This window comes from Syngnathus leptorhynchus, chromosome 4, assembly GCF_054491065.1.
Source record: "Syngnathus leptorhynchus isolate UIUO chromosome 4, UIUO_Slep, whole genome shotgun sequence".
Classification (NCBI taxonomy): Eukaryota; Metazoa; Chordata; class Actinopteri; order Syngnathiformes; family Syngnathidae; genus Syngnathus; species Syngnathus leptorhynchus.
Genome location: NC_141198.1, coordinates 1,114,844 through 1,127,254, shown reverse-complemented (window position 1 = coordinate 1,127,254; position 12,411 = coordinate 1,114,844). Strand labels below are relative to the sequence as shown.

The following is a 12,411-nucleotide window of genomic DNA, read 5'->3' as shown; positions in this document are numbered from 1 at the left end:
TCTTTGTGTGCCTGGCATGTGAAGAAATTGACAATAAAGCGGACTTTGACTTTGATATAACAATATATAAAGTATATTTCGAATAACTATCATATCACAACAACATTATCAAATTATCTGTGTCACTCCATATCATTAAATCCATCGATCGTCTATTAGGTAAACAATGCAGAGTACGCTCGCCCTCGGATTCGTCGTGATTTGCATTTCTAATTATTTCACAGACCCATATAACGATATATAAAGTATATTTTAAATAACTATCATATAGTAACAATATTATCAAACCATATGTGTCGCTCCAATTCATTAAATCTATCGATCGTGCTTCATGTAAACAATGCTGCGTATGCGCCGCATATGCTGACGTCGGACCCGTTGCAAATTGTATTTCTTATTATACCACAGACCCATATAACGGTATATATAGTATATTTTAAATAACTATCATATTACAACAACATTATCAAACCATCTGTGTCACTCCAAATCATTAAATCCATCGATCAAATTCCTCGTTCTTCATGTCAACAACAGCGCGGGTGGGCTGCAGCGATCTAGTATATAACTAACTATGTTGTAGCGTTAACAAAGTACCAAGAAAGACGTGGGTTTGGTAAACGGCTCTTTATTTAACAAAACAAGAGTTCAACGAGCCAACAACTACTGAACATTCAGCCACGGAGGTGGAAGAGAGCTCCATAAATCGGACCGGGTGTGCGTAAAAGCCATGTCCGAGCCCCATCCACCGTCCCCGGACAGCCACCCGGCCGAGCGCCGGCCCCCGACTTCCATCCATGGAGGTGAAAGACAGCTCCGGAGAGTATGACCGGGCGTGCATAAAAGCCATGTCCGAGCCCCATCCACCGTCCCCGGACAGCCACCCGGCCGAGCGCCGGCCCCCGACTTTCATCCACGAAAGTGAAAGAGAGCTCCCGTCGAGAAGGACAGGGCGTGCGTAAAAGCCATAATAGTTTTTCAAACCTTCTGTGTCACTCCAAATCATTAAATCCTTCAAACTCTTTGTCCTCCTGTCACTTACAAACAAAGCCGTTAATGATGCCGGTAGTACGTGGGGCTCTTCGTCATCCCGTGATCAAATCCTTTGTCTTTTATGTAAACAACCCCCATGCGGCACGGGTGACGTCACTTGCAGTTCAAATTCGTTCGTTTTTCGCGGTTTCACTACATCGCAGATTTTTGAATTTTTTTGTAAACAATCACATATAAGTCGCTCCTGAGTATAAGTCGCCCCCCCCCACCCAAACTATGACAAAAACTGCGATTTATAGTCCGAAAATTACAGTAATCTGTTTATATGAATTGTTGACACGTCGTTAGACAGTCAATTAAAATTGGTAAGGGTTCATTTGACTTACATTTCCCCTGTAGTCCATGTAGTAGAATGTAGAAGTGGCTGCTTTAATCTCTGTTCCATCCAATTCATATATCAGAGTGACTTACTCAATCTGCTTGATGTTGTTATCTGCATATTGCTTCTCTTTTAATATAAATGTCAACAAATGTCGATGTAGGAGAAGCATTCATAGTGACGAATGGCGAACGGACCTCTTAGCTGCCCAACAAGATGCCTGACGTAAATTAACGTGACAGAGGTTGCCTAAAAACTTGCTTTCAAGATTTTCTAAATAACATGCTTTTGGGGTTAAAGCGACTCCCTCTGGACGCCAAAATCTGCCTAAAATCAAGGTTTTACTCATTTTCAGCCGATTTCAATATATTTTCACACTGGAGTTTTGTGGCTTTCAGATTGAGAGCGTCAAAATCTGTATAGCTCTCAGATTTCAGTTTAATTTGCAGGTTGTTTTTGTCTTATGGAGTTGTCATGAATCACAAGAACAAAGAAGGACAAACTGCTTTGGAGTGTTGCATTAATGGCTCAAACGTATGGGTGGCCATTAATGCAAGCAAAAATATGATTGATACCAGGATGAACCAGGACTGTCTTGGAGAGCAGATACTCTTAAGGTGAGTTCTCATGTGTACGCACAAATGAAATTCAGATTTTAGTAACAAGTAATGGAAGGAGAAGTAACCGTGAATTGTGTGACAAGTTTTGTTTGACCTGTATTTGCCACCTCTGTTCTTAGTGGTGGAATGATTCCCGAAATACACAGTTTTTATCGCATTTTGTGGTCATGGAATTTGGTTCAGTATACAGTAATCCCCCATTTATCGCGGATAATTGGTTCCAAAAACCACCCGCGATAAGTAAAATCCACGAAGTACAGTCACCAACAAGAAGTACTGGGCAGGCTAACGAGTTAGCTGAAAAATGCTTATTCGTGATCGTGCTAACACGTGAAAACGGATTTCTAAAGGAATGTAAATGAACATTTGGAGCAATACTACATTGTCCTAAAGGGTAGACACGTATCCTAAATTTAGAAGTTTTATTTTGGCTTTTAAATGTTTTTTTAATTTGGAAAAAAATCCGCAATGTAGTGAAGCCGCGATAAACAAAACGCGAAGTAGCGAGGGATCACTCTACATTGAGTGTTAGTAAAATTGATTGTCTTGAAAAGTCAGGTTAAAATTGAAAAAAGAATTATCAGTCTGATATTTGACACATCGGTAGGTGAAATCCATCTGCCATGAGATCCTTCTGGAGTTTTTTAAGGCTCAGTATTGTGTGGGTGTTTCCTGGTTGACATGCCTCTGCAACATCACATGGACATTGCGGACAGTGTCTCCGGATTGGTAGTTTCCTTTTTCTAAAAGCAGCAAGCTATGCCCTATTTTCAAAGCACATGCATTGGCTACGGGAACATAACCGCTAGCGAGCATTAGCCAAACGAGCCTTAGCATCTAGCTTCGTTGCAGCTCAGAGAAGGAGAGAGTTTTGCCGACTTGAATAGACATGAGGGGATAGATAACAGACAAGGAAGGATCAGCAAGTTCATGTCATTGGTGCTAAAAGAAAATTTATTTGCATTATACTCCTCACTGGGTGCGCTTTCACAGTTTGAATGGATACGTCTGACCCAAGAAGACCATTTTTCCGCCACTTGTGTTTAACGTAGCCATATCCAAAGTCCAGCCCGCGGGCCAAAAACGGCCCGCGTCTAAATTTAAACCGGCCCGAAGCATTGTGTCATGAAATCAATAACAAGTGACCCGCTGGCACTGTCGCGGGGACTTGCGTGCCCCAGAGCGAGGCACAGAAATGAAACTCGTCCTAACAGGAATGCGCACGAGCCAGCGCTCATGATCGTTTGTGATTGTGTCTCCTCCGTCCCTTCCCAGTTCACGCGCACACAAGTGTCCGTTTGCAAGATAATCAGTGACACAGACACTTCCTCATTCAAATGTCCACACACCAAGGACTAAGGCGACGCTAAAATCAGAGACGCTGCAAGTGACGCTGCACAGGGAAAGGCAAAAAAAAAAAAAAAAAAAACACGGACTACTGGTGAGAGCTGTCTACTTTGTGTTAACTCTACACACTACTACGCGTCCGCGCCGCCCACTCAGTGATCGCAAACAACAAAAAGACTATGGATTATTATTTTGTGATTATGAAGTAATTTGTTGCGTATGAATTTGAAATAAAAGATAAAATGGAGAATTATTTAATTTGGATTAAAAATATTAATACAACAAAAACAATAATAAAGCAAACTTAATATATCGGATAAAAAATTAATTCAACTTTCATAAAATTGTTCATTTGTATTTAATTTATTATTTTAATCTTTAACTTTTCTGGTAGTGCAATTGAGAACAGATTCTCATTTGCAATCAGAATCAGATTCAGCTTTATTGACCAAGTTTGTGCATGCCAAACAGGGAATTTGACTCCGGTTGATCCCAGCCTCTGTACAACATTTAAATGAGTGACAACATTCAGGTGTAACTAACAACATTTAAATGGCGAGAGCTGGATTGCACAGCGATGTCTCTGAGTCTCTATGGGTGGTGCAAGTTTATCAGAGCGACAGCCTGGGGGAAGAAGCTGTGTCTGTGTCCGCTGGTTGAGGCGTACAGCGCTCTGTAACGCTGTCTGGAAGGGAGTAGTTTGAACAGATATGTTTATCTCGTTCTCATTAGACCACAGGACATGGTTCCAGTAACCCATATCCATATCCTGAAGACAAGCAGACTAACATATTTGGTTCAGATGGTGTCCAGCGTGTGTGGCGGAAACCAGGTGAAGAGTACAAAGACAAGTGTGTCTTGCCAACAGTCAAGCATGGAGGTGGGAGCGTCATGGTCTGGGGCTGTATGAGTGCTGCTGGCACTGGGGAGCTACAGTTCATTGAGGGAACAATGAATGCCAACATGTACTGTGGAATACTGAAGCAGAGCATGATTCCATCCCTCCGTAAACTGGGCCACGGAGCAGTATTCCAACACGATAACCCCAAACACACCTCCAAGACGACCACTGCCTTCCTAAAGAAGCTGAGGGTGAAGGTGATGGACAGGCTAAGCATGTCCCCAGATCTAAACCCTATTGCAAATCTGTGAGGAATCCTCAAACAGAAGGTGGAGGACCACAAGGTCTCCAACATCCATCAGCTCCGTGATGTCATCATGGAAGAGTGGAAGAGGATTCCAGTGGTGACCTGTGAAGCTTTGGTGAACTCCATGCCTCAAAGGGTTACGGCGCTGCTGGAAAATAATGGTGGCCACACAAAATATTGACATTTGGGTCCAATTTTGACATTTTCAGTTGGGGTGTACTCTTTTTTTTGTTGCCAGCATTTTACACATTCATTGTTGTATTTTGAGTTACTTCGAAGTAACAATAAATTTACTTTGCTATCCAAGCTCTACAGTGACTACTTAACATTGTCTCAAAGTGCCATTTCTTCAGTGTTGTCCCATGACAATATATAATTAAAATATTGCAGAAATGAGAGGGGTGTAATCACGTTTGTGAGATACTGTAGGTGATAATTTGTGGGGAGGTGTGAATGTTGATTGTGATGCAGGCGGTCCCATTGTGTGGTTGGACCGTTCAAACCTGCAGTAAAACCTGTTTAGCTGGTTTGCAAGCCTCTTGAAGCCCGTGATGCTCGGCAGGCCTTTCCACACTGATGAGGGATCAGGATTGGCAAAGAGGCGTCTCTCCAAGCTCTGCCCATAGCTCCTCTTAGCTTTCCGGATCTCTTGGGTCAGTGTGTTCCTGGCCTGCCTGAACAGGTCACGGCCCCCACTCCTGTAGGCCTCCTCCTTGGCTTTGCGCAGCATCCTGAGGTTTGGTGTAAACCACGGTTTGTTGTTGTACGTGCAGAAGGTCTTAGTTTGCATGCACAAGTCCTCACCAAAAGCTGATGTATGATGTCACAGTGTCGGTGAGTTCATGCAGGTCTGAAGTTGCAGCTTCAAAAACACCCCAATCGGTGCAGTCAAAGCAGGCTTGGAAGTCCTGCTTTGACTCCACTGTCCATTTCCTCACAGTCCTCACCGCAGGCTTAGAAGTTTTTAATTTCCGCTTGTCGGCAGGGATCAGATGAACTAGACAGTGGTCCGAGAGGCCTAAAGCTGCACGGGGCACAGAGCGGTATGCGTCCTTTATTACGGAGTAGCAGTGGTCCAGTGTCTGTGTCCCTCTGGTGGATACGTTATGTGCTGTCTGTATTTGGGGAGTTTGTGTGTAAGGTTCGCTATGTTAAAATCACCGAAAACAATGATCAGTGAGTTTGGTAGTCTTTTTTCCATGTCAGCCAGCAGCTGCGTGGCTTCGATTGCACGTGCGTGTGGTGGAATGTAAACAGCCGCCATTACGATTGAGGAGAACTCCCGTGGTGAATAAAACAGCCGTCAGTTTATGAAAAATTTCTCCAGGAGAGGGCTGCAAGACTCTTTCAACACTCTGACATCAGTACACCAACCATCATTATTATAGAAACATAGACCACCTCCCTATGTTTTTCCTGTGCGCGCCGCGCCGTGCCGTGATACGCGCGTAGGGGCCAAAATCCACGCAGCTGTACGGCGTAGTCAGGGATGTGGTCGTTGAGCCACGTTTTGGTGAAGCACAGGGCAGCAGATCTGCTAACGTCTAGGTTCCTTGGTATTAGAAGTAGCAGTTCGTCCATCTTGTTTGCCAGGGAGAGGATGTTTGCCAGATGAGTTGATGGTAGGAGAGCACGGAACCTTCTCTGCCTCAATTTCACGAGGGCTCCAGCGCGCTTGCTACGCCGTTGTCTCCGGCAGAATCCCTCGTTTATCACGGATAATTGGTTCCAAAACCACCCCGCGATAAGTGAAATCCGCAAAGTAGAGTAAATCTGTAAAAAGTAGAGACGCAATGCTGAGGTCCCTAAACCTGACCCCCTCAACGCCTCGGCTGCGCCTAGAAATTCTGTCCATAAAAATTATGAACAGAATCTGTGACAAAGGGCAGCCTTGGCGGAGTCCAACCCTCATTGGGAACGAATCCGAGTTACTGCCGGAAATGCGGACCAAACTCTGGCATCGGTGATACAGGGACCGAACCGCCCTTATCAGTTGGCTCGGCACCCCGTACTCCCGAAGCACCCTCCACAGAACCTCCCGAGGGACACGGTCGAACGCCTTCTCCAAGTCCACAAAACACATGTGGACTGGTTGGGCGAAGTCTCATGCACCCTCGAGGATCCTGCCGAGGGTGTAGAGCTGGTCCACTGTTCCACGGCCAGGACGAAAGCCACACTGCTTCTCCTGAATCCGAGGTTCGACCTCCCGACGGACCCTCCTCTACAGCGCCCCTGAATAGACCTTACCAGGGAGGCTGAGGAGTGTGATTCCCCTGTAATTGGAACACCCTCCGGTCCCCCTTCTTAAAGAGGGGAACCACCACCCCAGTCTGCCAATCCAGAGGCACCGTCCCCGATGTCCACGCAGTGGTGTAAAGGCGTGTCAGCCATGACAGCCCCACAACATCCAGAGCCTTTAAGAACTCTGGGCAGATCTCATCCACCCCCGGGGCCCTGCCACCTGAGGAGTTTTTTAACTACCTCAGTGACTTCGACCCCAGAGATTGGAGAGTCCGCCTCAGTCTCCAGGCCCTTCCACAATGGAAGGCGTTTCAGTGGAATTGAGGAGGTCTTCGAAATATTTTTCACACCAACTCACGACGACCCAAGTCGAGGTCAGCAGCACGCCTTCTCCACTGTAAACAGTGTTGACTGTGCACTGCTTTCCCCTCCTGAGACGCCGGATGGTGGACCAGATTTTCCCGCAGGCCAAAACAGCCCGATAGGACTCCTTCTTCAGGTTGACGGCATCCCTTACCGCCGATGCCCACCAGCGGGTTTGGGGATTGCCGCCACGACAGGCACCAACGACCTTACGGCCACAACTCCGGTCGGCTGCCTCAACAACGGAGGCGCGAAACATGGTCCACTCGGAGTCAATGTCCCCCTCCTCCCCCGGGACGTGGGAAAAGCTCTGCCGGAGGTGGGAGTTGAAGCTTTCCCTGACAGGGGATTCTGCCAGACGTTCCCGGCAGACCCTCACAGAGCGTTTGGGTCTGCCAGGTCGGATCGGCATCATCCCCCACCATCGGAGCCAACCCACCACCAGGTGGTGATCAGTTGACAGCTCCGCCCTTGTCTTCACCTGAGTGTCCAAAACATACGGCCGCAAATCCGATGACACGACTACAAAGTCAATAATCGAACCGCGGCCTCGGGTGTCCTGGTGCCAAGTGCACACATGGACACCCTTATGCTTGAACATGGTGTTCATTGTAGAAAATCCGTGTCGAGCACTGCAGTCCAACAATAGAACACCGCTCGTGTTAGAGATGTTCCGACTCTAACTTATTTTGCAAGAACCACACGGGAGACAGTATGCCCTTTGAACACTTGCAAGTGGAGAATTTGTTCGTTACTGTAGATACAGCAATGTCCGAACAAAGTCTGCCGTTGCATTCATGCAAGACAGTATTTATTGAGAGAAGAAGGGTGGGGGTGAGAGTGGCCAAGGTGGGGGTGACAATTTACATGTGTGGTGGCCAAGGTAGGGGTGAAACCCCTGGCCTCTGATCACATCATAGCAGGGGTTGTTTTACGATGTTGAGTAGACAGAACAACTTTGATTGCGTCTTTCTACAGTTGGTCAATCAGTGCAAAGGATCTTAGCATTTTGTTCTACTACTTTGTTAAGACAGGACAAGCTTAGGTTAATTATTACTGATTACATTCCAACATAATATGATCAACCTAATCTATTCAACCCTAACATATCCCTCCTGTTTATCATATGATGTTGTCAAGAAAAACAATTTAAAAAAAAAACAAACAGCATATCATTGTACCCATCACTTGCGAAGCATTTTCGATGGCCAAATCATTAAGTTTCTGTAAGACATGTACGGCTAAACAGCATCATCGCAATCTACGTAGATCAATTTTAGTGTGTGAGTGAAAAACATGCGGCAAGATGTTATAATGCAGGAAAAGTCTCACACGGTCCCTCTGCCTTAGGCGACCAGAATGTTACCAATAACAACAGTCAAGACAAAAATTGCTCGTGATTGTTCAGCCGTCGGAGGCTTGGCACGCCCACTGTTGGAGGGTGAGCACAATTCTCACCCCCTCTGCAGCACTGCTTTGTCGGGGGAGAACTTGGAAGTGTCTGCCGCGCGGTTGTCGTCTTCAGTCTTCAGTGGCCAGGATAGACTACCTGGCCACCAAGGGGGAAGAGGATTATTCTGCCTCTATTTGAATTGGGGGCGGGGACGCTGTCGATGGTGGATCTGCTTCCTTGCTGGAACCGTCGTGTTGCAGTCATCAAGTTCAGAACCATCCTGTTTTGTAAGACCATTAGCCTAATAGCCTGAATCGCTCAGTTTTGTCCATCACTGACCCCAGACAGGATCATGAGAGTCAAAGGTCACAACAGCCCTGCGTCGACGTCCAGAAGAGTTGCGTGCTGTCGTCAACTGATGATGTTGTATTCTGTAGGTGTGGTCTGTCACCCACACTGGTGCACACACTCTTGTCCAGTTGGCGGGCAGCATCGGACAACCACTTGAAATGGCTCTCTTATCCTGACACTCAGCGGTGATCTCCAAAGCTCCCATCCAGTGTCTTCCTGGAGAGCAGTCGTCGTTGATGCATTTGTGGGTCTTGTTTCCTTGGATGTAACATGTATAGTTCACTTCATCTGGTCTCTCTGTGTAGGCCACTTGCGGCAACGTTCGTCCTTTAACAGTTGCGTTGACATTAATCCAAAAGAGTTTGATCACAGGTGCTTTTCTGTGAGTCCAGGGCGGTAGGGGTAGCATCACTGACTGTGACAGCATGGTGCTGAAATTCAAACCCCTCCCACAAAGGCCATGCATTTGCTTCAGTGACAGTCATTGTTCTGGCCTCCAGGTAAACTTTTGTGGAGGAAGGGGGGAGTTTGGAACACACACATAGCATTCCTCCTGTGTGTGAGCTCTCACAGTGAACTTTACACACCGGTACCAAGTGTAGGTTTTGTATGGGTTTCTGGGGTCCCATGACCAGTCCTCAAAGTTCTCATCATGTGACCATCTTTGTCCTTGGTCGACATTGACACATACTGGTACCACATGTTGTCTGCATGTGGTATATCTGGGTTTAGTTTTATATACTTTGTCAACAGTTCGGTCGTCATTCTCTTGATTCAAGCGGGAGTTCCACTTTCCCCTTTGGGATCCTGGACACTTATTTGCAAGCATGCTACAGCCACAGCACAGACAAGCACTCCTCTGAGTGCCATTTTCTGTTCAGTTCCACAAAGACACCTGAACCCCTAGGGAGCTAAATGGCCAGGGTTCTGAGTGTTTCACTGGTTTGAGACTGATGCCAAACTATAATTGACACCCCCTTTGTAGCCAGACTTCACCCTGACCAGGGCCTAGGAGCCAAGCACTCTCTGCAGCTTACAGTGGCTGAGATGTATCCAGCTGGGTCTTTCTGCAATCTTAACGGCAGTGGGTGTGGCGAGTAGGGCTTGGAATGGTCATTCCCACCGTGGGCTGGCCCAGTTCTTTCTTTTGATGACCTTGATGTAGACCCAGTCTCCTGGCTTGATGAGGTTGTCAACCTGTGGGGAAGGAAGACCAGGCGGCAGTAAATTTGCATTTAACACATCTTTCATTTTGAGCGTTCTGATCATGTAATCTGCCAAGGTCTGTTCTTCATCTGCTTTTTGCAAATCTGCAGGGAACACAGGTAGTCTATATGGTCTCCCATGTATAATTTCAAAAGGCGTTAGCCCTTCTGAATTGGGGGTGATTCTCATATAGAGTTTCACCAAGTCTAGGCACTCTGGCCAGGCTCTGCCTGTTGATTCCATGCATTTTTTCAACCTGCTTTTGATAGTAGCGTTTGCTCGTTCAACCAGGCCTGCACTGGATGGGTGCCAAGCACAGTAGTTTTTTAACGTTATCCCAAGGTGTACAGCCATGTTTTGTACAACTTGGTTCACAAAGTGTGGACCATTGTCACTGTAAATGATCTGCGGGATGCCATGAACCGGTATGACGGTTTTGCAAATGGCTTTTGCCACTGTTAAGGCATCTGCTCGTTTAGATGGAACTATTTCAACCCATTTGGAAAATGCATCAATCATCACTAGACAGTATTTGTGAGGTCCACTTTGTGTGAGTTCAATAAAATCTATATGCATGATTTGGAATGGGTAAGACGGTTTTGGAAAGGAGCCTCTCTTAGGTCTCATGTTTCCTTGTGGATTATGTTTCACACAAACAGGACATGCTTTACAAAAAAAAATTTTTTTTATTTTTTTATTTTTTTTATTTTTTTTTTAAGTAAGCATCTAAACCAAAGGCAGTGAATTGACCTCATCCCTCCTGTCGACACATGGCAAGGCCCATGTGTCGCAATTGCTGCTGCCTTAAAAAGTGTTTAGAAGCGTGTGTGGGTCAGGCACATTAGGTGCAGATTCGCCAATCAATTTTATTGGTCCTTTTGGACTGGAAAAACAGGAGTCTTGCAAGGAGAATCCAAGCACTTCCTAAAGATTCCTCCTGACAAAAGACCATTTATGACAGGGGCTGTCCCATTTATTGCCTCCTGGTTTAAAGTAGATTCTCTGAACCCGGTTGGATTTGGATGTTAAGTCCTGTAACAAATGGTTCCTTTGATCAGTCAAACAAACGTTGATGAGCCAGGGAAGCGCATAAGCGCGTGCCTTTCTAAACACCCACACCACTTCCTCACCGCTTCGTTGGTAATTAGCAATCCAAAAACAACATTTTCTTTGGGTTTTTCGTTTTTGTTTTCTTAGCATTTAACTCGCACAAAATCACTCTTTCTCGGTGGACGCCATGGCGGACCAGGAAAAAAAAAATCCCGTCTGTCCCTGAGAGCCTTTTGAAGAGGCGCAAATTGAATAGACCACAGTCTAACAAATTTCTTTTGTACACAGGTTTAGCCAATTTTATCAGTTTAACAAATATGCACACACATGCACAGCTCTCGGTGCGAGGGGAGGGGACCTGGCATCAATGATTCGTCACAAGCTGGCCATTTCTCGCGGTCGATCATGAAGCTGGTCCCACCCACGCACGCGAGGACAGCACATTCTAATTTTTCTATTTATCTTTTAGAAACAAGTTGTATTACTTTACCACTTGATTTGCAAATTTTAACTTCAGTGTGCACACATAATTTGACCCCTCGTCATTTGACGTTGGGCATACAATCCGCAGTCATACGTCTTGTATGTACAGGAGTTCTAATAACCTAAAAAAAATGTTTTAAACCAAAAGTAGGAGTAGGATAGTAGCAGTACCAGTCACACACTCAACCACACAACTTAGCGCTTTTTAACTTTTAGGCCTATCTCGGATGGGTGCAAAAACCCTTCCAAACAGCTAGGAAAAAAACGGACAAAAAAGAACCTACGCCCTTCTCCAATTAAGAAAAATAATCTCTGTCTTTTTTAACCCGTTCCATCCACTGGGTCTAGAACCCCAGCTGTTTCTTAGCCTGGACAAACCAAACCGTAAACCTCATAGCTCGGACAAACCAAAGCCGTATATCTTGTGCACCTTTCACAACCTTGTGCACCTTTAACTTTTTACGCGTTTCACAACAACACAATCACACAATTTTAGGGCTTTAACTTACTTGTCCCCTGGTTCGTTGCACTGCCGGATCCCGTCAATCCACTGTTGTTCGACGAAGGCAGACCTAAGATGCTGGCCCAGCGAAGAATTTTCTTGCCAGGTCTTTTCTTTACCAGGTCCTCCTAATGGACGCTGGCTTGTCGACAATGCAGCACGTCGTCCTCCGTCGATCAGCAGTGGGTATGTTGGATCCGGGTCACGGCACCAAAATGTTAGAGATGTTCCGACTCTAACTTATTTTGCAAGAACCACACGGGAGACAGTATGCCCTTTGAACACTTGCAAGTGGAGAATTTGTTCGTTACTGTAGATACAGCAATGTCCGAACA

At 45.8% G+C, this 12,411-nt stretch overlaps 1 protein-coding gene across 10 annotated transcripts in view; it reads left to right on the top strand.

Moving 5' to 3' along the window:
* The window catches only part of LOC147057612 (histone-lysine N-methyltransferase EHMT1-like), an 83,361-nt gene that overhangs the window by 56,867 nt on the left and 14,083 nt on the right, over nucleotides 1-12,411 (top strand). For 9 of the 10 annotated variants that reach the window (XR_015065831.1, XR_015065829.1, XR_015065830.1 and 6 more), the window contains one exon: nucleotides 1,822-1,989. The exons of the other annotated variant lie outside the window; for it this stretch is intronic. Coding sequence is in view for 6 of the 9 variants with exons in the window: in XM_085909675.1 (XP_085765801.1) it covers nucleotides 1,822-1,989 (168 nt within the window). In the remaining 3 variants the exon portion in view is untranslated. The remainder of the gene's footprint in view (nucleotides 1-1,821; nucleotides 1,990-12,411) is intronic. 10 annotated transcript variants of the gene reach the window in all.